At 46.8% G+C, this 26,824-nt stretch overlaps 1 protein-coding gene across 1 annotated transcript in view; it reads left to right on the forward strand.

Annotated features, from left to right (window-relative positions):
• The window catches only part of MYO10 (myosin X), a 91,817-nt gene that overhangs the window by 32,098 nt on the left and 32,895 nt on the right, over positions 1 to 26,824 (forward strand). Inside the window, exons 12-13 of the mRNA XM_080804086.1 lie at positions 20,267 to 20,391; positions 20,487 to 20,601. Coding sequence (XP_080660212.1) covers positions 20,267 to 20,391; positions 20,487 to 20,601 — 240 coding nt within the window. The remainder of the gene's footprint in view (positions 1 to 20,266; positions 20,392 to 20,486; positions 20,602 to 26,824) is intronic.

Raw genomic sequence — 26,824 nt, forward strand, 5'->3', positions numbered from 1 at the left:
AGCCTTTCCCTTCTCATGCTCGATTAGAAGAAATGAACCACCGTACAATCGTCACTTGTTCTCCATGACTCACCTTGCCTACTCCCAGCACATCCACGCTCCTTGTTACAACCTGTTGACGTAATTCTGTGATTGAGAAGGTGGTTTTGAGCTATTGGAAGTACCTTTAGCCGCTGGCCTGGGTGCACGGGCTTTCGTTTCTGTTCTGGTCATTTGGGTGACCAGTCTCACACACAGGTTGCCCTCTGCCCGGTGCTGGGAGGACTGTAAGCCATAAAGGGGGGCACTACTGCGGGGCCATAAAGGGATAGACACCCTTCCACTGCATATTAACTCTATTGAGGATTGGCACTAAAATCTAGGAAGCAGCAAAGACGTGAACAGATTATGTCTGAATCCTTTCTGTTTCTGTTCATGATCCCTGACCAGCCTCAAATGCCAAAACACTGATGGGGGGAAACGGGGAGACGGATCCAGGAGCATTTGCGAAACGCTCCCTGGCATCTATCATCATTGTGTTTATAGTCCTATGATTTTCTTGCCTAAATCACAGAACTTTAACTCAATACCTACCCTTTCCAGCCTAGCAACTAGCAGTGAACCAAACCGGGCTTGTTTTTCTACATATTCTGGGGCTAACGCTGCAAGGTTATCACAATTCTCAGAGAACAGGTTGATTTTTTTTTTTTTTTCTATTTGCTGGTGAGTAAGGCAGTCTGTCCTTTAGACAATAAATGGGTGACAGGATGATAAAACGGGTTGCTCCCTAAACATTATTGGATTACAATAATTAATGAAGATGCACCAAGAGGCCGTGTATCTCGGTGGACTGAGTGAGGTTTTACAGAAAATGCTGCACTCACTGTCACCAGCCACATGTCACTGGTCTTTTAAGTCCTCTGTGTTCTCATGGATGGAATAAGGATAGAAGTCACCCCTCTTTTTTTTTTTTTTTTTTAAGATTTTATTTATTTGCCAGAGACAGAGTGAACACACAAGCAGGGGGAGTGGCATGCAAAGGGAGGAGCAGGCTGCCCACTAAAGCAGGGGGCCCAACGCCAGACTTGATCCCAGGACCCTGGGATTGTGACCTGAGCCGAAGGCAGACGCTTTACCGACAGAGCCACCCAGGTGTCCCAGAAGTCACCCTTTTTTAGGGTGGTTACAGGACTGACTGTGATCATGTCTACAGAACCCCCAGTTCAGACTGGCACACGGTGGCCACTGATGATAATTATCCTGCTGGTCATTATGGAAGGAGGTGATGTGTATGTGTCTTGGAAGAGCCCACCAATGGTGACTGTGGTGGGCCCAGCCAATCGAGGTGTTCATTTCCTCTCACTGAAGTTGACACTGTACCCTCAAATAGAATTTAAGGACCTGTGTTCATTTTTAGAATGGGGGTGGTGGTTATGGCCAAATGGATCCCCGAAGGAAGCGGATGGTTAGATCATTCTGAGGACAGGTGAAGAGAAAAAGAACACTTCATTGTCATGCCTGTCTTCTGTTCACTGTGTCTTTCTCGAATTTCGGAACGTGTTTGTTCTGTCTCTATACATATTCCTTTTATTTTTTTACCATTTTGCTTAGGTGGTGGAATGGAAGAGTCTTCAACTTAAAACTCTTTCGTACTGATTCTCAGGCACCAGGGTCATGGAGAATCGTGCTGGGCCGCACAGCCCCCGTTGGGCTCTTTAACCGTGTGGGGGGCAGTGTGGCAGCGGGGGCGGCATCCGACGTAAGGCCTGGCTCTGGCTGCTGCAGGGCCCGCCGGGAGCCCTGTCGAGGCCCCAGGGATGGGAAGAACCTGGCCTTCGAGCATTGCCTGACCTCCCGTTTCCTAGCAACACCCAAGCGCTCAGTGGAATATTTTGTGCTGTTCTTAATTTATACTTAGCAGATATTGGCTGTGTTTAAGGCTGGCTAATTTCCCATTATGACTTGCAGACAACCACTTTAATACATGAATAAGCAGGAGAAAGGACTCCTGGGAGGGAGGCTATGCTCACCGGCACCCCCTTCTCACCAGGCCTTCATTTTCCTTCTAGAAAGTAGAATTTACCAAGGACTTGCAAAACACATGACCGTTTCCCCGCAGGGACAGGCTGCGCTGAAGAGTTTTCAAGTAAAATTCTTTTCTTTGACTTTTTCCCTGATATCCCCGCCCATAATCATGAATATTTATAAGTCTTCTGCTACATCCATGATCAGAGCAGCGGCTCCTTCCTTAGCTGTCTTCTCTAGGCGAATGCGGAGCAGCCCGCTTTCTGTTCCTTCCCTACGTAAGTATAAGCCAGGCAACGGGATGGGGTAATTCTCACGCCCCTTCCAACCCTCAGCTAACAGGCATCTGATGAAATCCTTCTCCTTCTAATAACTGACGTCTCTCCTTGGGGGCTCAGATTTTTCCCAGTTGCCATTTTTATTTTCATACTTTTTAGAACTGTTCAGACCCCTCAGTCCTGACTTGCCCTTGTAGCAGGTGTCTCGGAGCGCCCCTTTTCCTCCGCATCCTCGCTTAAACTTAGGAATGGTGAATGATCTTTGTGTCTCAGTGGCTCAGAAGTCTTTTGCCCCTGAAGTTCAACACCTGAAAGCAAGAGACCACCGGTCTGTTGTCTGTTCTCCTGATTATTATCCGTACACCAATTTCTGCCCCCATGGCGGTCTGTCTTAGTACCAACGGGGGTAGCACTACACTGTAAAAAAAAACTCGGGCCAAGCATTACAGATGTCCGTCTGCAGATTTTTCCAGGCTGTGGACATGGAAGCATGGAGGGCCACGCAGGGCACATGTCCCATCCCCTGCTCTTCTGTTTTCGGGCTCAGCATCCTTGCAGCATTGGCGTGACCTCGGTGACTGTGTAAGTGAGTCGGTCCGGTCCACGGCTACGTCAGCGGTTTCGTGCCTGGCCGGTGCCTCCTTGCCAGCGTCTGCAAAGAGAGACAGCTGCCCTCCTAATGTGTATTTCTCAGCCTGATTTTTCAGAGCGAGTGTGAATAAAAGGGCATCTGACCTATTCAGTATGGTGGACGGAGCATTTGAAATAGAATGGTGATGAACAGTGAGATTGAGGTTTAGTTTAGCAAGATAAAGGGTTTAATTATATTCATTAGATAAAATGGCAACAGATTATACCCAGGAGGGAGGCTGCTTTATGAGGATTTCCAGATGGGATTAATGCTGCAGATCGGACATTCTGTCGTCTTTACTGGGGTCTGTGGATGATTTAGAACAAACCTATGGTCTCCCTCCTGCCCACCCACCCCCACCCATTTCTCTGTTTTTCTGAGTCTCTTTCAACACATGTTAATTGACTCTCCAGATCCGATTTATAGATACAGATATATCTTGAACTCCCACCTTCTGATTTTAAATTCGTATGACCTATTTGGAATTTAAATATGTCCTGCCAGCCCACCCTCTTGTCCTTCCACGGTCACCACTTTCTCTGAGGGGGCTTGTTTCTTTTCCTTGCCCAGACCTCAGTCCCCTAGTTTCTCTTAATCTCCCCGTGGATTCACCCTGAAATTTCACTTTTTGTGCCAGTTGGATTCATTGGTGGGCCTTAAATTTTCATTTTTCTTTATTGGAACACAGCGTACATATTTTTAGAAGTGGTCAGATTGTAAGTGACCTGCTTTGAAAGATCTCTGCGCGAGCCCAGACATAAAAACAGCGGCCTGCGGCAGGGAGGAGAGCGGTTTAGTTATGAACTTGGGGCTTCGGTGAGGACCCCGGGCTCATTGACCTTTGTCCAGATTGCCAGCTTTGTCTTAGATGATGCCCACATCATCCTCTCTGGTCCCATCATGTTGCTGGAGGATATCAAGAAATGTGGTCTGATTGGTTCTAGGACAAGTTTGTGTCAGCCCCAGAGGAGAGGGACCTCCCTGCCCTCAAAGCCTTCCCACTCCAGCATGTGGCCTCGCCTTGTAATCCCCCTGAGGACCAGACCGACAACATCTGTCACTAGCGAACGTGCCCGCCCTCCTTCACAACGTCCCCTCCTCCCTCCCTCCCTCTACTGGGTTCTTGCTATGTGTTGAGTACAGTGTTCCCAGGAAAAACCCTGTCCCGGGCCTCTTGGCTATGTGGCTGCTTCAGATGCGGCCACCAACTCCTGGTTCTCATTGTGGGCACAGGGCACTCGGCCCATGCGTTCTGTCTTTGATTCTGACTTCTCTAACCTAGCTTTGAACTTGACCACAGCCCCGTGATGTCCCTCTGGCTTTAGCATCATATGCCAGCTCATGTTGTTGGTGATGACCTCTGCTCGGCCGTGCCTTCTGGATATTTTCAGCGTTTACTGTATTAACCACAGTAGCAGTTTCAGCTATACAGCAACCTTGTGTTTCCACCAGGGATCTGGATGTTTCTGGAGCCTAAGCCCATTCCCCACGGGTGGCCCTTCCTTCCCAGGGGTAATCCTTCCCTTCCTCCACAGGACCTCTTCCATCTAGCCGCAGGTGGTACACGTGGGTCAAACACACTTCCTACCCCTCAGTCTCCTTTGGGAAAAACCTTGACTCTTAAGTGACAAGACACAGAATAACTCAGCCGACAGTGATGTGTACAATTTATACATATAAGTATCACATTTAGTAAACACTTGCTTAGAGCCCCGCAGTATTGGGTCTTCACATCAATGTGTCTGCGGTTCTCTTTGTCCTTCCTCAAGGTTGCAAAATGGCTGCCATAGGGGCAACCATCACATCCTCCCAGAATATCTTCATTCGGTTAACAGCTAGTTGTTGAGTACCTGTCGTCCCTTTGGGATGCGTCTCTGAATCAAGCCAACGAAGATGTGGTCCTCTTAGAGTAAATATTAACCCGTGAAAGGAATCAGGGCAGGGCCAAAAGAGCAGCTCTCCTTTTATTAGGAAGGAAAAATCTTCCCAGGAGCCCCTCAGTAGGTTTGCCCCACTCCACAGGAAGCTTGGGAGAGTGAATATCTCTCTCCCTCTCCCACGATGATATCACCATCCAAGGTGGATGGGTTTGCCCAGTTGGCTTGGAATGATCTCAGTCCCAGGACAGCTGCCCTGAGTACAGTGGGAGTTCTGTTTGCAAGGGAGGGTTGATGAGCCTCACCAGTGAACAAAACTTTACATGAGGAGTAGAGAAGATGAAGATGGAAAGATGGAAACGGAAAAATATTTGTAACTTGTGTACAGTTCATAGAACTTTTGGGGATGTGATATCAGATTTTCTGAATGGACATTTAGGACTTGTAGCTGTTTTGAGGAAGGAGTTAGATAAATACACTTACTTTAAATTTTTTTAAAGACTTTATTTGAGGGGCATCTGGGTGGCTCAGATGACTGTCTACCTTTGGCTCAGGTCATGATCCCAGGGTCCTGGGACCAAGCCCCACCCACATCGCGCTTACTGCTCCACAGGAAGCCTGCTTCTCCCCCTCCCACTCCCCTTGCTTGTATTTCCTCTCTTGCTGGGTCTCTCTCTGTCAAATAAATAAATAAAATCTTGGGGGAAAAAAAAAAGATTTGAACAAGGGAGAGAGAATGAGCAGGGGGAGGGGCAGAGGGAGAAGCAGACTCCCCGCTGAGCAGGGAGCCTAACGCGGGGGGAGGGGCTCCATCCCAGGACCTGGGGATCATGACCTGAGCGGAAGGAAGCCCCTTAGCAGACTGAACCACTCAGGCGCCCCTTATTTGTTGGGCCTGATTGACGTTTAAACAATAAAAAGGGAATTATGCAAAATTAAAATTGTGTACCCATGATTATCAGGAATTTCTTATAAGCATTACCCAACCTTGACATTGGTATCTTGTAGAACAGCCCTACTCACACTGTATGTGGCAAGAGAGCAGTCCTTTTTTATTGCCAGTTTGTCGTGGAGTGGGACGTTCAAGGGTGTGTCCGCGTCTTATTGCTGTTGAAGGTCCGGAGTGCTTTGCTCCCGCTTCTGGTGTCTGTCTCATTGTGGAGCGGCACCTGTCACCGGCCACACTTGGAGGGATGCTCTTCTGGTTCTTCCGTAAGGAAGAAGAGCATGTACGGAAGAGCGTGGAATCTACTTACAGGTCCTAGCGCTGAGCACCTAGGGCTTAGCAGCCACATCACCTTGGGAAAGTCATTCGAGTTGTACCGATTCACTTCTCTCATGTCTATAAGGAAATCCTGTTCCTAGCTTCTCCATTTGCCTTCATTTACAGGGCACTGGGAGATTTGATCGAGGTAAAGAAGATCTTTAATGCGGAGTAGCCCATATTTAAATATTAGACACCATTATTTGCTGTTTGGCTTTTAAATCAAGGAGAAAAGCTTAGCTTTTTCCCCCAGTAGTGAGAATTCAATAGCAACTCTATTTAACAGCCCAGGGGTTCCCTTTTGCAGGAACATGCTGCTTTCTGTCTTCCCCACGTGAGGGGTGGAGGGCGTCCACAGGAAGGCCCCAGGTACCTCGTCCCCCAGGAAGGGTTTGGCGTGCAGGCCTGAAGGCTGGGAACTTCCTACGGGGTTTGCTGGGAATTCAGGGCCCAGAGGGAGGCAGGGCTGGGGGCGTCTGTGTCCAGTATATGCAGGAAAGGAAGGAAGGAAACGCAGGCGTGTGCAGTACCCTGCACGCATGGCCGTGGAGGGGAACACAAGTCAGCAGCAGGTGCACGGGCGGTTGTTAAAGGCAGGAAACCGGAAAGGAATAAGAATGGAAGAAAGAGTCTGTGGAGGAGGGCAGGCTTTTGCATTCTTGTAACGCAAGGAAGCGTTCCGCCAAACGTTAAATACGTGTGGCTTTCGGGCCATTGGTGGGGTTTGGAAACAAGCATGTGACATGAGCACAATGGTCGCTGAGACTCAAATGGGTAAAATGTCCCACGGACACAATTAAAGACAGAGTGCTTGTTCTGAACACCAGGGAGCTGGCCCTTAGCTGTAGCCTTTCCAGGCATTTACTTGCCAGGTTTGGGGAACAAATAGATGGGGGTGCCCCCTTTCTGGCCTCTCCAGACTAGCTTTATTACAGATCCCCCGCAGTGGTGCACTTCTTACTGTTTTTATAGATGCTAAAGATTAGCTGGATTCAGTGGCCTGTTAAAAATAAAGCCAACTGAATGTCCTAGGAAGCTTCTGGAGTGATGTTAGAAACTCCATGTAAATTTATTAGGAAAAATAGAATACACATGTTTTGTTTGAGAATTGTGTGGATATTTCGTATGTTATTTGGAGTTCATGGAAATTCTTCATGTCTAATTTCTTTAGCATCATTAGCCCCATGGAAACTACTTGGGGTGTCTTTCACGTTCTTTGCATGTTTTTCATCTTTGAATAATGGATCATGTGTTCGGTGAAAAGTAATATGTTTTGATTTGGTCTCTTAAGCTTTGTATTAAAAGAGTCTGACAGTTCATTTTATATAGAGATATGCTCCAAGTATCCAAGGCAAATAGAATTACAATATTGACCTTGCCCTTTTCCTCCATGTCCTCCTAGAGTCAGGCTCAGCCTCATTTGTCAGAGCAACGTTGTCCAGTGGAAATAAAGTAGGAGACTTGTATATACGTCATTTAAAATTTTTCCCATTGCTATGTGGAAGCGCAAAAAGAAATTAGTTTCTGTGAAGTTAGTTTTAATAATATACTTCAGCCCAATGTATCCGAAATGTTATTTCGACATGAACTAAATTTCAAAATTATTAATGAGGCATTCTACATTTCTTCTTGTATTGATTTTTTCAAAATCTGTTACATAATTTGCTGCAGACTGCAATTTAGTTTGCACTCTTTGATGGCACTATTTACCTGGCTTTCGTTCCCTCCGGGGTCCGTTGGCATACTTCTCCTGCCAACTGGCAAAATAGTCAATATTTCAGGCTTCGCCATTGTCTTGTGAAAGAATTCACCGGACAATGCGTGGCTGTGTTCCAAGAAAACTCTATTTACAAACCCAGGTGGTGAGCCAGATGTGGCTTGCAGGCTGACGTCGGCCAGTCCCTGCCCTAATGAAATGTACTGTCTCCTTGAAGTTTTAATCCTCAGAAGCTGACTTCTGATTTGGTGTGAAGTCTGCTACCAACACAGCTATTGTGATGACTTTCATTCAAGAATATCCAGGAAAAATGTACCAGGAAACAAAGTCCATGGTTAAAGAATGAAAACTTTGGGACCACAGGAACTCCCCATCCCACCTCCTGAACTTGGCACCTTCTAGGTCAGACGGGGCGAGCCAGGGGTTCGTGGTGCTGGCCTGGCCCTCACTGTGCCTGACTCTGTCTTGGAGCAGCTTTGTGATGCTCAAAAGTTACCCTCTCAGATTATGCATCTTTAACATGGGGGGCGATGATGATTCCTACCTTGCAGAGTTCGTAAAATTAAAGTGGGTGCCTGGCTGGCTCCGTTGGGAGAGCATGCAACTCTTTTTAAAAAGATTTTATTTATTTATTTGTCAGCAAGAGAGAGCACAAGCAGGGGGAGCAGCAGGCAGAGGGAGAAGCAGACTCCTCGCTGAGCAGGGAGCCCCATGCGGGACTCAGTCCCAGGACCCAGGGATCATGACCCGAGCCAAAGGCAGACGCTTCACCGACGGAGCCCCCCAGGCATCCCGAGCATGCAACTCTTGATCTCGGGGTTGTAAATTGGAGTCCCAAGTTGGGTGTAGAGATTACTTCAAAATAAAAATCTTAAAAAATTCAATAAAAGCTAGCTTTATAAAGTTAGCGTAATGTCTGGCATGTGGCAAGTTCCTAGGATCTTAGCCTTCCTTGTTGTGCTCCTTATTACTAATATTACTGCTGAAGATGGTGTTAGTACTGCTAGTACTGCTAGTATTACTGCTAGAAGTGCTTCACCTTGATCGGCTGCCCGCAGGCGGTCGCAGCAGCCGCCCGAACAGGGTCACTTTGGACGTGGACTTGTTGACAAGGAGGAGAGGAGCTCCTGCGCTCTGGGGACACTTGGGCAGAATCTGCAGGGATTCCGGTATTAGAAGTGGCGCCTGTCCTGGTAACTGGTGTGCGATGGGACTTCCGTCACTCATTCTTTGGACCTGTTGCCTGAAAACACCAAGAGCTGCCTTGCCGGCCTCCCAGATGGTCGAAATGAGCGCATACCACGGGTTTAGAAGTTGCAAAGTGCTTCGCAAATGTTAGCTAGTAGCATTTCTTGAGTAGCTGGCTGTCTTTCCTTTATCTCACACATTTAATTTGATCCTCATGGGCAGTTGGAAGGATTGAGAGGCCCGTAGAATGCTTAATCCGTTGGTGGAAACACAGCCCCTGTTCAGTGAGTAGTAGCTGCTATTTTGATTAAATTTGTTTAAGACACAGCCTTTTATTATAATCCATCCCGGTAGATTTTATGTGTCCTTTGGACTAGAAATGCTGTTAAATGACCTTGTTATGTAGCGTGACACATAAACTCCCAAATTTACATGGTCTGACATGCTAGAAGGTAAAATTATGACACTCAGCATAGAAGACCGACAGAATTAAGTCACCGGAGTCTGATCAGTGATGACTTTCTGATTGATTAAAATGTCAAACTAACAGGGACACCATGTAAAGTGGGAGCTGAGGGCATCCCGCGGGGCGATCTTGTCCTAGAACAAAGCCTCTCTCACACACGAGGCATCTCTCTAACCCTGTTCCCTTAGAGGTCCAGGTTGGGCAGAGACGTGAGAGCGATCACCTTGCAGCTCTCCGTGCTCCTGACCACGGGCCGTCACAGGGACAGGCCTGCATTCACCGCAAAACAAAGGCACTCTTGAGGGCCAGGATGGAGGTGTGGACAGGAAACGCTCTGGTGTGGGGACTCCGCTGTTCCACTTTTGAAATTTCCTTCCATTCAGTAAAATCTGAATAGAATACAGCCAAGAGTAGGAACCACCGAAACGTCCTCCCTAGGGAGCTGATGAAGTGGAAAGAACGTGGCACACCTGTGTGTCCTAACAGCGATGCCTTTAGGTGAGAACAAAATGTAGGGCATATTTTCATTTGCCTTTTTTTTTTTCCTTTCAGCAAAGCATGTGTGTGTACTTGTATGTGCTTGTAGGTGTGTGCAGATGGCACAACAGTCGTGTGTTTGTATGTGCATAGAATATGTCCCGACAGAGACTCAGGAAGCTGGCCAGAGTGGTTTTCTGTAGGAGAGCTGTGGGATTTGCACCGTATACATTTTCCGTGGTTCTGATTTAAAAAAACAAAACAAAACAAAAAAACAACCAACCTTTGGATGCATTATTCTGTCATTTAACCATAATTTAATGGAGAAATGAGACTACTTTTATTTCCCAATTTCTTTAAGTCATCCTCAAACTCGATACAGCAAAGTTATGTCATTGTATTTTGTAGTAGAACCATTTCCTATAGAAACACATTATGGTTAGGTCCTATAAGTAGTCAAAAAAAGGAATGGGATATTTCAGGCATGTTCTCCAGAAACACGTTTTGAGGAACGCTTGGACCTTGTGGCTGGCATCCTTAAGAGGACCAGTTAAGCCAGCGCCAGAACAGTTTCTCTGCTCCTGTTTTTTGTTTGTCTGTTTGTTTTTTAAAGATTTTATTTATTTATTTCACAGAGACACAGTGAGAGAAGGAACACAAGCAGGGAGAGTAGGGGAGGGAGAAGCGGGCTTCCCGCAGAACGGGGAGCCCAATGTGGGGCTCGATCCCAGGACCCTGAGATCATGACCTGAGCCCAAGGCAGATGCTTAACAGCTGAGCCACCCAGGCGCCCTCTGCTCCTATTTTCATAAAAGTGATCAAACCAGGTTGATCAGGTTGGATAGAATTTGTTAAGGTTTTCTTGCAAAATTTGCACTCCAGTAGTGAGAACCCTGGCTCCCACCATCCACCATCCATTTATTTAATTGTAGAGCAGCAGCGGAATTATGAACCCGTCATTCCCAGGGAAGAACTCTGAACTGTAATGCAGTGTGCCTGTGCGCCTCCCTTTGCCCTCAGTCTTACGGAGCCCATTTCCAAAGGTACTTATGAGGGCCCCGCCCCCAGTCCTTCAATGAGGTCATTTCACGCCTCTGTAATACACTGAGATTCTTTTATTACAATATATATCACTTCCTGGGACCCTCCAAGGTTCACTCTTGTACATTAAAATTCTCCGGATCTGGGCAGATATATCATGGGGTGTATCCACCATCACAGGATCCGACAGAACAGCTTCTCCAACCTAAAATTTCTCTGTGCTTTACCTACTCATCCCCTCCCCGCTGAGTCCCTGGGAACCACTGCTGCTTCTGCGGTCTCTGTCACTTTGCCTTCTGCAGAACGCCATCTAACTGGAATCAGGTAGTAGACGTATCTGCTCATTTCAGTCTGCTTTACTGTGCTTAAGTTCCCTCCAGGTTTTGGGGAACTTGATATCTCTTTTAAAAATCTTGAATGCTGTTCCGTTATGCGGCTGTCCCACAGTTTCTGTGGCCGTTCACCTGCTGGACGACGACATCTTGATTGCTTCTGAATTTTGACAGCTGTGAATAAAGCTGTCGTGAACATTCAACCTGCAGGTGTTTGTGCATTCGGTTCGGTTGGCTAAATCCTTAGGAGCACGTTTGCTGGATCATGGAAAACGGTGCTTAGCCTTATGAGAAACTGTCTTCCCAGCTGACTGTCATTTTGCATCCAACCGACTACGAATTACCTTTCCTGTTGCTTCGTATCTTTGCCGTCACTGGGTATTTTCGGCTTTCCGGGTTTAATCATTCTAGCAGGTGTGTGGTGGTGTCCTTGCTTTAATCAGCAATTTCCTAAATGGAGTATCTTTCCATATGCTCAGTAGCCGTCCCTAAATCTTCTTTGGTGAAGTGTCCAGATCTTTTCCCTACTTTTTACATCGGGTGGTGGTTTTCATATTGTTGAGTAGTAAGTGTTCATCCATTTGTTAGATACGGTATTTTTCCAGATTTATATTTTTAAAATATTTTCCCAGTGTGTTGCTTGTCTTTTCATTGTCTTAACAGTGTCTTTCGCAGAGGAGTTAATCAATTCTTCCTTTTATGAACGGTCTTATGGTATTATTTCTAGGTCCTTGCCAAATAAGTACATTGGAAAAGAGAACCACAGTTTTATTTATGCAACACCGTAGTTTAAGTGCGTATGTATGTAGTATGTCAGGGAGGCAATTTAGTGACAAATTCATAAAATTCAGACCCTCCCCTGAGGGAATGTATCATCTAATGGGGACTTCACACGGCTATGTCTAACATACACACATGCAAAAATACATGACATGAGATGATGCATGGTTGAGGTCACATCCTAAAGCAAGTACACGTGTGCTACCGAGGGAAGGGGAGGTGACAGATGGCAGCAGTCAGATGCCTCAGGAACAGATTTACGTATTGAAGAGGGTGTGTATGGGAGACCCCTAAAATATCCACGAAACTCAACAGACTCCACGGGAGAACATGCAGGTGGTGAGGCTAGCTCCAGCTGAGGAAGACAGGAAGGGACAGCTTTAGTCCAGAAACATCTAGGGTTCTCTAGAATGTGAGCAAGATGTCGAGTTGACCTAGCCGTGTGCTGACCGAAGGCAGACTGGAGCCGTATTGCGGGCGCTTGAATGGGAAATTGGCGCCTTTGCCTTAGTTTGGTGTGGTGTGTGCTGGGAGTTGGATAACTGGGGGACTACGCCTCGGAAGGATTCTGTAAGTGTGCGTGCGTGTGTGTGTATGTGTGTTCTCTGGTCCGGTTCCTCCTTTCCTGTTGAGCAGTGGGGGGTTGTGAGGCTCTGAGGTGAGCACAACCTCTTCCAGGTGTAATAGTCCAGCGTTTTCTCCTGAGGGTTGGTGACTGCGCTCGGCCGGGAGGAATGTGGCCTGAAGCCTGTGCCCGGGGAGGGAGAAATTTCCATGCTCTCTAATCTGACCTCCAGGACTGACCACAGCGTTTGGCAGTCAATGTCACGGTGTTGCTTCCTGTTCCTCACCTGGGAGGGGGCGGGGAGTTGCCTCTTCTCTAGGGGACCTTAGTGTCTGCCTCTCTGCTCCGAAGTGAAGTCAGCGAGCGGCGACAACTGTGTAAAGTGTTTAACAGCCCGGGAGTGAAATGACTGATGTGAGTACAAAGAACTTTTGTCGCTAGTTTAATGGGCTTTTGTTTAGTGCCCGTTCAAGGTCAGGAAAATTATATTGCCGGTTTAGTAACCACGCTTTTGAAAGCTCTTCAAAGCATGATAAACTTGTGTTCAATATTTATGGACCGCTTTTGATAGTTTGATGTAGCAAACACAGCAAATAAAGATGGAGAGGTCTTGCATCTTTCTTTAAAATTAATTTTTTGGCTAATTAGTAAGGTGAGGACAGGCGTCCCACTGTAAGACTTTCTCAGTCATTTATAGGGCTGAGAATGATAGTTTATTAGTGTAACATAATTGACTTCGGATAAGCCTTTCTGGAACCTTGGATTTTTCTGCAGTTGAAGAAGGGTTATCAGAGGTGAGGTTAATGTTTAAAGGTGAATAGAGTAAAAGTATATCCGGTAATGGTAATACAAATACACCTAAGATAGTAAATCCTCTCTATTTAAGGTTAGTTGGGCCTTTCCCCCACTCTGTAATATTTACTTACCAGAATAAAGAGTCATATAAGGGTTCTTTTTACTAAATAGATTGTTTTCTATTCCTTAGGATGGCAGGGACTAATCCAACATAATGTGGGCTATGAGATAAGTCCCTCAGTTGCAGACCTAATATGTGTGTAAATAAAGGCAAAGATATTTCACATAGAGAAACTAGGTCAGGATCCATTTAAAAAAAAAAAGGAAAAAATAGAACTCTTTAATTTTAGAATGTTACACTACTCACTTTGAGAAAGTCTACGAGAGGGGTGGGAAATTAAGTCTTATAAGATAGAAAGTCAATTTTTTTTTCTATTAAGTTACTAAGGACAGTAAGGAAGGCACTTGTTGGTATAATGCTCAGATCCCGTGTTTGGTTTTCAGGCCTATGCTTTGCTGCCATGTTATATTCTAAGCAGATTAGAGCCAGTCTTCGATCTGGACCCAAATGTTTGTTGGGTCCAAACAGGGACAGGTGCATTTCATGCTGTTACCTGGAAGGTTGCTCTCAGTCTAAGGAAGGAACTTCGAGTTTCCTTGTCCATAAGATGGAATCATCTGTCCTAACCCACCCCCCAGATCAGAGTAGAGAAGTGCCTTCTCTCCCTGAAGTCCTGACTGCCCCCCTCCATACCCAGTGGGCCTCTGCAGGGCAAGCCAGGTTCCTACTCTTCCTCAGTTCTCGGAGCTCCTCGCCTGGTTCCTGAGACCTCTCTCAAATGCTGAGAAGCACAAGAACTTTGAGGGTCCATCGGTAACGAACTCGCTCTGTTTTCTTCTGTAAGCACGGATTGAATGTCCTCGTACTTAGACAGGGGGCGATTTCCAGAATCGCTGACATCCTTATTATCTTTATGCAGTATTTATGAAATTATGAAAGGCTAGGTAGTGTTCGGGGTAATCAGATTCATTAATGCATAAATGCGTTTATTTCTGTCTCTGGTTGTGAAGAGCCTCCCTTGTCCTGGGTCCCTGTGTATCGGCACCTCTCCTGACCTTTATTTAGGTTTGAAGCTGCAGAAGGCAGCGCTGGCTGGCTTATAACTGGATTTTGGGCTAGGTCTTAGCAGTCATTTGTGTCTGGGCCTTCTGAAATCTTACTTTTTAAGGTGGTAGGGGAAAATAGTTTTCCCAATTATCATCATCATCATCATCATCATCATCATCATCATTTATAGAATTGACTTCCCTGAAACAAATACATCCAGTCCTGTCTCCAAGAAGACTCTCCCTCACACCCATTGCTGCTTGTCCATTTTATTTTTCATATTTTCATTTATTTATGTTTTAAGATTTACATATGTATTTTAGAGGGAGCGAGCACGTGCCGGAGGGGCAGAGAGAGAGGGAGAGAGAATCTCAAGCAGACTCTGTGCTGAGCACAGAGCCTGACCCAGGGCTGGATCCCACGACCCGAGATAAGACCTGACCTGAAACCAAGAGTGGGACGCTTAACCGACTGCGCCACCGAGACGCCCCACTGCTTATCCATCTTAAATGTCTCCATGTCTTGTATGGCTTTTAAAAAAACTTTTTAAAAAACTGGCTTTGTTGAGATAGAATTCACATACCTACAGTTGACCCATCTGAAGTGTACAGTTTGGTGGGTTTTTATATATTCATGGATAATGTGCTCCCATCACCACTGGCCGTTTTAGAACTTTATCATCAGCTGACAAACCCCCTACTGTTGGCCTGCCCCCCCCCCCCATACCTACCTCCACTGTTTCCACCAGCCCTAGGTGGCCACGACTCAGTGTCTGCGCAGTTCTCTTTCTGGACATTTCATATGGATGGAATCCTACAACACGCACATGATTTTTTGTGACCGGCTTCTTCCATTTAGTATAATGTTCTAAGGGTTTGTGTAGCGTGTTTTAGTGCTTTGTTCCTTTTCAGGACCAAGTAATACTCCATTGTGTGAACAGATAGGTCTATTTTGTTTATTCATTCCTTTGGGTTTTTTGTTTTGTTTTCATTTTTTTAAAGTAATCTACACCCACTGTGGGACCCAAACTCACAACCCCAAGATCAAGAGTCACGTGCTCTACCGACTGAGCCAGCTGGGTGCCCCTAAGCCCTCATTTGTTGGTGGCCCTTTAGCTTATTTCTACTTTAAAGTATCTTTCTCGTAGCTTCACACTTGATCTTCCTCCTTCTCTTCCCTTTCACTCTATTCCGTACAGGGCCACTAGAATCCACTCAATATCTGGGTTTTTACCTTGTAAAAAAAAATGTTATTTATTAAGTATCTTCAAAGACGTATAGCCAAGTAGAAGAATAAGCGTATTGTATATACGGGACCATTTTCTTCGCTCAGCGCAGCCTAATTTTTCATTCCCTGTTTTCCTAGCGACCTTTCTTCCCAGCGTCCACGACAAAACCCCCAGAACCAGAAAGGACCGAGCATGAATGTTCCTGTGCTTTTCTGCACACGCGTACCTGGACTTAGACAGGAGGACCTCAGAGATACTGCAGGCTTGGTTGCAGAACTCTGCGGAAAAGTGAATGTCACAAAAAGCAAGCCAGAGGAGTGTTTTGGTTTCCCAGGACCTATGACATTAGACTTACGTTGTTCTGTAGTCCTTTAAGTGTGCAGTAGCGTTATGTCTTTAAAAAAAGTATACATACTTAATTTTTTTTTAAATATTTTTTTTAATTTATTTATTTGTTAGAGAGAGAGAGAGAGCGAGCACAGGCAGACAGAGTGGTAGGCAGAGGCAGAGGGAGAAGCAGGCTCCCCGCCGAGCAAGGAGCCCGATGTGGGACTCGATCCCAGGATGCCGGGATCATGACCCGAGCCGAAGGCAGCTGCTTAACCAACTGAGCCACCCAGGCGTCCCATACATACTTAATTTAATCTGAGCTTACAGCCAGTCATAATCACTGGTCACAGTGAAAAAGTTTGAGATATTCCAAGAATCACCCAAAGGTGACACAGAGACAAAGGGAGCAAATGCTGCTGGGAAGATGGTGCCGACAGACTTGACACAGCTTTGCCACAAACCTTCAATTTGTGAGAAACACAGGATCTGTGAAGCATGATAAAACGACGTATGCCTGTATCTTCATGTACATACAATAAATAGGACAGGGTTTTTTTGGTTTTTGGTGGTTTTTTGTTGTTGTTCCTTTGGGTTTTTTTGCTGAGGTCATTGTTTTACAAAAATGAGACTGTTATGCATAGTTCCCTGCACCTTTTCTCAGCTTGCCAAAGGCCTGGGAGTCTACTGGTGCGGCTTTCACGTGGTCTTGGTCTTAACGGCTGCATAATATTTCATGATGTGCCCGATTATCAAAACACCCCCAGCCATTCGTCGGGTCTTGTTTCCCGTTTTGATGCTGCCAACAAAGGGATCCTTGTACACCTCAGGTCTGGCCGCATTTATCTCTCACCCTGAGCCTCGGTTGGCTCCTTATCTGGAAAACAGTTGCCCTCAAAGTTGGACACAGGAAGCACAGCCGCCCAGGTCCCCCGCGCCCCGCTCTGTCCCAGACTAACCATGGGGCACGCTGGGTTCTCGTTCTGCCTCGTCGCTGTTGTCTGTGCTGCGTTCTCTAGAAGGGCCGTTCCCCTGCAGCAGTGAACCGGTGGTAGAGCCCAGACGCTGGTTCAGACCTGGGTTCAAATTATGTGTCTCCCCTACGTCCTCATGCTTGACTTTCTTCCGCATTCCTGAGGTTAATTTTAGTGTTTGATATGGCTTTATATGTGGCTTTCTGCTATGTAAGGAATGAGGGTTGGTATACCTGCCACCCTTCTCAATGGAAGGGTTCTGGGAACCAGAATGCAGCCCCTGTGGGGCTACACATGTGGGGGCAGGGGCCTGGAGGAACTCTCTGGATCTTCCTCTCAGTGTCGCTGCGAACCTCAAACCACTCTTCATTTAGAAAATTAAATGTTGGGCTCCCTGCTCAGCGGGGAGTCTGCTTCTCTCTCTACCCTGCCTTCCCCTGCCCTCCGCTCATGCTCGCTCTCTGTCTCTCTCTCTCTCAAGTAAATAAATTTAAAAATCTTTAAAAAAAAAATAAATTAATTAATTAAATGTTTAAAAAGCAATTAAGGAGAGCCTGAAAAGATTAGTGCTTGCCCAGGAGTTGGGGGAGGTAGAAATGAGTAGGTGGAGCCCAGAGGATTTTAGGGCAGCGGAACTACTCTGTACGATCCTCTAACGGTGGATGTATGTCCTTGTGCATCAGAACCCTTCGCTGCGCAACAGCGAGCCCTGTAAAGTGTGGGTTCCGGGTGCTGGTGATGGGCCGGGGTGAGTTCATCAGTTGTAATAAATGCAGCATCCTGGTGGGGGTTGTTGATTAAAGGAAAAAAAAATCTAGCCCTCCTTTTTTTAGTCTTCAAGCATGAACCATGAACCCTTGCACATAGTAGGTGGTTAAAGCCCAGACCGTTTTATAGCTGTTACTTGCAAAGTCCAGGTTATCTGCTGCCGTCAGAACTTGAGGCAGCCACCGTTAGAGCGAACTCCGGCCCTAGAAGACTAGTTCCCAGTGAAGACGTGTGCGCTGGGGAAGTTTGGGAAGGAAAATGCCTGTAAGCTGTGACGTGGCCAGCCCCCAGCTGGGTCATCTTTGAGCATTTAATTCACCAGAGAAGGAAGTAGAAATTAAAAAGAGAAGCACTGATGGAAATACAGGCTTACCCCCCTCCCCAACCTCCTGAGTGCTATGCGGGTTGCCCATGGCGACAATCTGCCTCTAGATCCCCCCTTCCTGGTTAAATTACTAGGAAGGGCCAGAAACACAATCGCAGTGCGAGCCTGGAAGGAGCGGCCACTCCTGGTGGCTCCCTCCCTCCCTGGGCTGTATGAAATCCTACAACCACACCACCCTAATTAGCCCGAGAATGGAAGGGGTTGTCATGGCAACCGAGCACTTTTTAAAGCACAGGAATGGTGTTCATTATTGTTCAGTGTCTTTAGCTGTGGCAGAAAGGTCAGTGTGGCAGGCGTTTTCCATATGAATTTTGGCCCCAGAGCCAAGCTGAAGGTGGAATGTTCCTTGGAGAGGCTGAAGATGGTGAGTGCGGCTGAACTTTTTGGGATGGGGTGGGGGATCCCTTTCGTAATATTTTTTAGGACATTCTAGGAACTGGTGCCAAACTAAGGGATCGTGGTGACGTTGTTAAATAAGGATTGGGAGAAAAGACGCATGGAAAAGCAGGGTGGTTCAGGAATGGGGAGAGATTAAGAAAAGTCTTTGAGCATCTAGTGATGGAATATTCAATTAGTAGGTGTCTGATTATGAAATTAACAAAGTTGAGTAAGCCTGATGCTTTATTCTGTGTGTGTTTTACGTTCGCTCCGTGCTAGGCTTTGTGGATGGCTGCTGCCCAGATTATAGTCCAGATAATAGAATGGAAGCATGTTAACCAAATACCTCTAGAACCGTTGCCTCTCTCCATTTTTTATAACACAAAGATAAGGCATAAGAGTAACCGAAGCTGATTTTTCATATTTTTGTGTTTTTCTTACTTTTACAGGGATATTTAAATAATCAAGACTAAAAACCGGGGAGCCATGCTTTTTTGGACATTTGCCCTAATTTATTGGCTGTACTCGGGTAGAATACTGCTGAGTAAAGACAAGTTGACCACATTGTTTGTGGAAGGAATTAAATTAAATATAAGAGAGGTCAGCCTGCAGGAGATGATGGCGGGCTGCTCCAGCACAAGCTGTAGGAGAGATTGGCAGAACATTCTTCAACTTTATTCTTTGCTAGTTTGGGGAGCCTGCGGGAGAACGTGGCTTTAAGCCTAAATTTGTGTTAATGACCGCGCTTTCAAGGACTGCAAATTTAAGCCACTTTTTTTTTTTTTTTGCACTTTTTAACGGTGACCTTCCATTCTCTTGTGCTCCCTTTCAGTCATTTTATTCACAGTTGTGTAGGATAAAGTACAAATTAGTTCAAGGGAATGGCTGTTTGGATTGAAAAACATATCGTTGCCCAAAAAGCCGCAAGTGGGAAGCGGCCTACTTTTGGGCTTTCCCCTGAAAGACCATTGTCCTGTCCACACTGCCAGATTGTTTGGCAATGGCGTGGATAAGAGAACACGTTTCAGGACATGAAGTTTTGGTTTAATAATTTTTTTTTTTTTTTGGTCTCTCTTTGGTTTGGATTTTCTGGGTTTCATTTGCCTAGGGATCACCATGTAGAGCTTTCAGCACACGGAGGATTTGACTAGATACTGAGAAAACGAGAACTCTATTTTTGTCCCTTTTCCTCCAAGGGTGTGCTTTCTCTCCCCCCACTCCCACCCCAGCCTCACCCACCCCTCGCTCCGTCCCTCACTGGGTCCCTCTATTCTTTGACTAGAAACATGCCTTTCAGTTCCTGGAAATGGAAGTTCAAAAAGTAAATCAAGTGACATCAGATGACTCTTTTCAGGTTCTTTGAAAAACAGTGTTAAAAATGGCAGTATGTTTATGATCCTCGTTAAAACAGGCAGAAATGGGAACATGGAGATTAATACCAGGAATTATTGGTCTCTTTTAAGATCTGACAATGGCGTTGTGGTTATATTAAGAAACCGTATTGATCGTATTTACCAATGAGATGATGTGAAGTCTGGGACTTCAGGAAAATTTAAGGGCAAGGAGGAAGGGCTCGGGGATGGCTGGTGAAGCCCAGGGATGGGTCCCAGCGGGCAAATCGGGGTGCGGGGGGTGCGGGGTGTCCGTGTTCCCTTGATCTTTTCACCATTTCTCACGTTCCAGATGCCAGAGCAGTTCGACCAGGCAGTCGTGCTGAATCAGCTGCGGTATTCCGGGATGCTGGAGACGGTGAGGATCCGGAAGGCGGGCTACGCAGTCCGGAGACCCTTCCAGGATTTCTACAAAAGGCAAGGCGGGGCTCCACAGATGCGCTTTCTTTTCACAGCAGCTGGGGAAAGAGAGATTGTAGCAAAAGGTGACGTGGGGCGTCTTTCCTCGGCAGGTATAAGGTGCTGATGCGGAACGCAGCTGTGCCCGAGGACATCAGGGGGAAGTGCACGGCGCTGCTGCAGCTCTACGATGCCTCCCACAGTGAGTGGCAGCTGGGCAAGACCAAGGTAGGATTACAGACAGAGGACATTCCTCTGGTGGGGACACGGGGTGGGGGGGTGGGGGGGGTGGATGCGGAGCGGCGGTGCAGGGGGAGGTGCTCAGCTGGTGGAGTGACTGCCTTCTGCTCAGGTCACGATCCTGGGGTCCTAGGATGGAGCCCCATGGTGGGCTCCCTGCTCAGTGGGGAGCCTGCTTCTCCCTTCCCCCTGCCTGCCCCTCCCCGCCCATTCATTCTCTCTCTCTCTCTCAAATAAATAAAATCTTAAAGGAAAAAAAAACACCATTCATCCCATCAAACTCCTGGGCGATGTTGGGGCAAGTGTCCTGTGCGACGGCTAACAAATGATTTTTGAACTTGGGGGACGATATGGTGCCAAGCCCACCATAGTCTTTTGTCCTCGAGACAGTTAATATTATATCTGAAGTCCTTGACTTGTCAGGAGCTCTGTTTTCTGAAACCTGGGGCCCGGAGCGTGCGTGCGTGCGTGTGTGTCAGCAGTCAGCACATTTGGGCTGATGGGCAGTTCAGTTCCAGGACGTGCGGGGCAGCCTCTGACTTGAGAGAAGCGAGAGCCCAGGCCCTTCTGACTGTCGGTAATCCGAATGCTGAATGCTGTCCCTGTCCCATTGGGAGCTGTCGTGCAGGAGACTGGCCAACACTCTGAGATCTCGTGGGCTGACAAAAATCCAGTCTAGAAAACCGAGCAAAGGTCATGTTTGAAACATGCTGGTGTGGCTGAGATGAGGCCTGGATCCCGTTTATTCCAGACAGGAGCTGAGGGGCGGACAGTTTGACCTCAACAGCAAAAGTTAGCCATCACCTTGGTCGTGTGAGCTGTCCTCCTTGTATCCGGGAACTGCCAGAATCTTCCTTCGCTGTTCGCTCGTTTTCTTCCCTCCACTCCCGGGCCCCGTCACACAGGAAGACAGAAATGTGACTTGGCCCAGAAAGGCAGGCAGCTGAGGGGTTGACTGTTGAGTGTTTGGAGGGACTCGAAAGTAAGAGGCAGTCCTCATGCCTCATCCTCCTGGCCTTCCCAGTAGCAGTGCAGCATCCGAAAAGCCTTTTAAAGTTTCCACTCCTATTACATTGTTTTTAACCAGAGAATTTCTTTAAAACATGGAAGGGTCGGGGGGGCACCTGGGTGGCTCAGTGGGTTGAAGCCTCTGCCTTCGGCTCAGGTCATGATCCCGGGGTCCTGGGATCGAGCCCCGCATTGGGCTCTCTGCTCTGTGAGGAGCCTGCTTCCTTCTCTCTCTCTGCCTGCCTCTCTGCCTACTTGTGATCTCTGTCTGTCAAATAAATAATAAAATCTTAAAAAAAAATTGTTTAAAAAATGGGGGAGAAAGGGACCCCCTGGGTGGCTCAGTCCATTGACTGTCCAGCTCTTTTTTTTTTTTTTAAAGATTTTATTTATTTGACAGATAGAGATTACAAGCAGGCAGAGAGGCAGGCAGAGAGAGAGGAAGGGAAGCAGGCTCCCTGCTGAGCAGAGAGTCCTATGTGGGGCTCAATCCCAGGACCCTGGGATCATGACCTGAGCCGAAGGCAGAGGCTTTAACCCACTGAGCCACCCAGGCACCCTGACTGTCCAACTCTTGATTTCGGCTCAGGTCATCATCTCAGGGTCATGATTGAGCCCCGTGTTGGACTCAGCCCTGAGTGTGGAGGCTGCTTAATGTCTCCCGATCCCGGGGTACTGGGATCGAGCCCTGCATCGGGCTCCCCACTCTGTGGGAAGCCTGCTTCTCCCTGTCCCACTCACCCTGCTGTGTTCTCTCTCTGTCAAATAAATAAAATCTTAAAAAAAAAAAAAAAAAAGTTTCTCCCTTTGTCCCTCCCTACTCCAGTTCGCTCTTGCTCTCAAAAAAAGGGGGGAGAGGAGGTTGAGGAAGGAGATTCACTGACTGTCTCAGTCCATTTGCGCTGCTCTAACAGCACAGCGCCGACTGGTGACTAAAGAATGGATGTTTATTTCTCAGACTTAGGGAGGCTACAAGTCTGAGAGCAGGGTCCTCACACGGTGGAGAGCTCTGGCTCCTCTCCCTCCTCTTAGAAGGCACGAATCCCACCAGGGGGCCCAACCCTCCTGACATCATCCAAACCTAATTACTTCCTAGAGGTCCTGCGTCCGAATCGGGGATGGAGAGGGCACAGACATTCCGTCCATCACATCAGTGATGAGGATGGAGGGTTGGGGACATTTAGCAAGGGAGAGTGTATAACGGACCTATTCTACTCATAACCTTTTTTTTTTTTTTTTTAAGATTCCTTTAGAGAGAAAGAGAAAGTTGGAGGGAGGGGCAGAGAGAGAGAGAGAGAGAGAGACTCCCTCAAGCAGACTCCCTACTGACATGAAGCTCGATCTTGATCTCAGGACCCTGAGATCATGACCTGAGCTGAAATCAAGAGCCAGATGCTCAACCGACTGAGCCAGGCTACCACTGACGTACCTGCTTTAACAGCACACGTTGTAATCCCCCCATGGTATCAGGGGTCAGGGCTCCGGGCACAGCCTCACCAGGGCCTCTGTCAGGGTCTCCCGAGCTGCAGTGTCAGCTGCGGTTGCATTCCCTTTTGGAGCTCGGGGTCATCTTCCAAGCTTACGTGGTGCCAGCAGCTGGTTCTTTGTATCTGTAGGACTGAGGTCCCTGTTTTCTTGCTGGCTGCCACCCCAGGCTGCTCTGAGCTCCCAGAGGCCCCAGCAGTTTCTGACCATGTGATCCGTCCGACAACATGGCAGCTCACTTCTTTAAGGCCGGCAGGAGAGTCTGGCTGTGGTCTCCTCAGCCGGAGTCTTTATAATTCATGTGTTCACAGAAGTGACATCCCATCACTTTCTCGTATTCTGTTTGCTAGAAGGAAGTCAGTTTCCACCCACATTTGCAGGATTAAACCGGGGTGTAAGTCATTGGGCGGTCACCTCAGGATGTGTCCTCATAGGTTTATAGCTCTTTCTGCCTGGAATTCTCCTCCCTCTGGTCCTCACCCCACCCCCTATTTATCTAACTCATCCTTCCAGTCTCCACTTAGACATGAACTTGGACAGGAATCCTTTTTGACATTCTCCATTGCACCCCACATGAAAAATACACCCCCACACTGAGCCAAGCCCCCTCTGTCCTCTACATCAGTCCCGTTGTGACATTCAGCATGCTCTCGTGCCATCTTGGTGTTGCCTGTTGACTTTCTACGATCACCCAGGGAACAGCATAGAGTTAATTGTCCCTTCTTCTACACAGTGTACAGAGTAGGAGCTCAGGCAATGTCTGGTGAGCGCTGAAAAACTGTAAGGGATGAAATGAGGCATATCACCCATTTAGTCCCTCGGGGAAACTTTCTAAAGACAGTTCAAATGGAACTCTTGACAATACAATGTCACCTGCGCTGACTTTATAATCAAAAAGATACTGCGTTCTCTCTCCGTGGATACCCTCCTCCTATCCTGCTGCTTTATACAGTGGAGTTAACACCAAAGATCGTGATGTCTCAGACAATATTGGTCTCTTTGAGCTCTCAGGAACCAATCCAACTTCACATACAATTACAGTTACATTATGGAAATGAGGCCCAAGCAAGGCTTGAACCCAGGCATAGCACAGGGGACACAGAGACATAATGACATTGCCCTTCAGCTTACTATGTTCCTGGGAGAGAAGACCTCCATATGCCACCACCACGTGTCATCTCCTCTAGGAATAAAAACACTGATTCTCCAAGAGAGACCTCACTGTGGACTGAAATGTCAGGGAAGCATTCAGGATGAGGACATCTTTAAAGAGGAGTTAAACTTTAATTGGTGACCAGCTGGAGGTAGAAGTAGGATGGAAACTTGAGAGTTGACAGAAACATTGGGAAGAAAATGTAAACATCAGCGTTTGAGTTGTGTCCGCTAAATAGCTTTGACCTTGACCACTGTTTGACTTAATTATACACTAGTGTGTGTTTTGGTCAGTATTGCTGCCAGAAGGTCTTTGCATTTAAAGCCTTGACAACTAATGAACATCTGAATCTTCTGGTAGAGAAATTCCCGCCACATATGACAGGGAAATGTGGACAGTAGTAGGTGAATTAAATGTGTCTGAATTAGTTGGCTCACATAAAAACACATTTAGTTCTTGGAAGGCAAGAACTCGTATCTTCTGGGGAAACATTCCTAAAGCCAGAAATCCTGCCTGAACCTCCGGTGAACAGCCCGTCCTGAACATTCCCCTGTGTGTCCCTGCTGTGAGGTTGAGTTGAGGGTGACCTGGTTTTGACTCTTTCTGCTGCTCTGTGACTCTGATATATTTCATTTTTCTGACCAAGTGGACTCTGTTGCCAGACCTTTTTCCCTCTGTTCTGTGGCCACAAAGCCTACAAGAGGTACTGCTTATAAAGACATCTTCTTAGAATAATCCTTGGGCTCTTGAGCTATTGGGATAAGGATCAAAAAAGGCCAGATGAAATTGTTCAGACTGTATGTTGAGTCGAGTTCCCCAGGGCTGTCCCTTGAGTGGGCACCGCCCTTTGCTGAGCTGCTCGATGGCGCCCGCTGAGGGCGGCACCTCCCGTCACAGTCGCTGGGTCGTGCTGGCTCCATCTTGGCCACGTCCCAGGAAGATGGGGTCATGGCCGCGGCTCGCTGCTGGGCTGGGAGGACTGGTGTGGCTTTCCGTGTGTCCTTGCGTGAATTCAGAGTGGATGTTCTTAAGCTGAGACGGGTCTCTAAGAGTATTCTGCTCTATTGGTTTGCCCCTTGGGTTAGTGGAAGAGCATCTAGAGAATGACGGGGCAGTAAATTTCCTAGGCGGGGCAGAGAGCTCTTTGGGATGGGCATGAAACTTAACACTAAAGCAGGTATTTCTCTGATTCTGATTCAAACGGGGACATTCTGTAGACTTCCAAGAAGGTGAGACTCGCTCTTCCCTTCATAAAGCTGTTTGCTCGTGAGAACTGGCATTTTGTTTTCGTGAAAGCCCCACCACCGTCATGCTTCCCCAAAATGTGACTTTCGTCCTTTTAAATACTCAACCAGAGCTACAGCATTAGAGTAAGATCTTTAATGCTGATAAAAGCCTCAAAGAAGTTTAAATACTTCTTGAAAGTCTAGTCTTGATGAAAACTTCTTCAAAGGTTCCTATTTCTGAAACTTTTTATATTCAAATAAATAAGCTTTATACTTGACTTTTTAAATTTTTTTAAATTTATTTATTTATCTATTTTGCCCAAAGAGGCATCATGCATCAGTAGAGCCTGTAATGGCAACTATAGAAAAAGGTTGTATGAAAAATTTTTCTAGGAGAATTATTTGTGGTAGAGTTTGCAAGTGCTCGGGAACCCAGAGCACAAGGAGGTAAACCTTCTGTGAGTCACCTGGTGGTAGGATTCTTTATTTGCTTTTTTTGCCCAAATGTCTTGGAAGAGACAGAGCAGAGTGTTTGGGAAACTGTGCTACTAAGAAAACATAATGCATCATTATTGGCCAGAATGACTCACAGAAGCATAAATCAGAACATCATGAGTGAGCGAGAGTGTCAGTTAGCCTCCCGCCCACCACCCCCGAAATGCGTCCAGGCTGACCGTTCATAGAAAAGCGTGAAAATATTTGGCACTAGTTTTTTCTAGGAAATAGTTCAGAATTTCTCATGCAGACAGTAAATCTGAAATTATAAAATTAAAAGCTGCCTTGATTGAGGGAAGGTCTTAATGTTTTCACATCCTTTCAAATACTGGGAATTCTGATACAGAGTGCCAATTAGCAAAGACAGTCTCCTTATTTAGTAAGCATAGGATTGAGGTGCCTGGTCCCAGAAATAGGCCAGCAAAGAGCTATGATCTGTTTTGTGCCAATTCTGGTATTCTTGTGAGGGTCGAACTGAGATGGAGCAAAAATGGTTCAATTCTCATTTTAAACTCCGTTTTCAGAAATACATTCTTTTTTTTTTTTTTTTTTTAAGATTTTCTTTATCTATTAGAGAGCATGAGCGGGGGGGGGGGGAGGGGAAGGGGGCTGGGGTGGTGGGAGACAGAGGAAGAGGGAAAAGCCGATTCCCCTTTGAGCGGGAAAGCCTGCCCCATCTGCTGAACTCTATCCCAGGGATCATGACCTCAGCCCGAGGCAGGCACTTCACTGACTGAGTCACAGGTGCCCTCAGAATTACATTCTGAATGTCAATTTTTTTTTTTTTTAAATGTGCATTAAAGTTTTTGAGGCCAAGATACCGTGATCGTAATGACTTCTCAGT

Source organism: Martes martes (genome assembly GCF_963455335.1).
Source record: "Martes martes genome assembly, chromosome: 5".
In the NCBI taxonomy this organism is placed as follows: Eukaryota; Metazoa; Chordata; class Mammalia; order Carnivora; family Mustelidae; genus Martes; species Martes martes.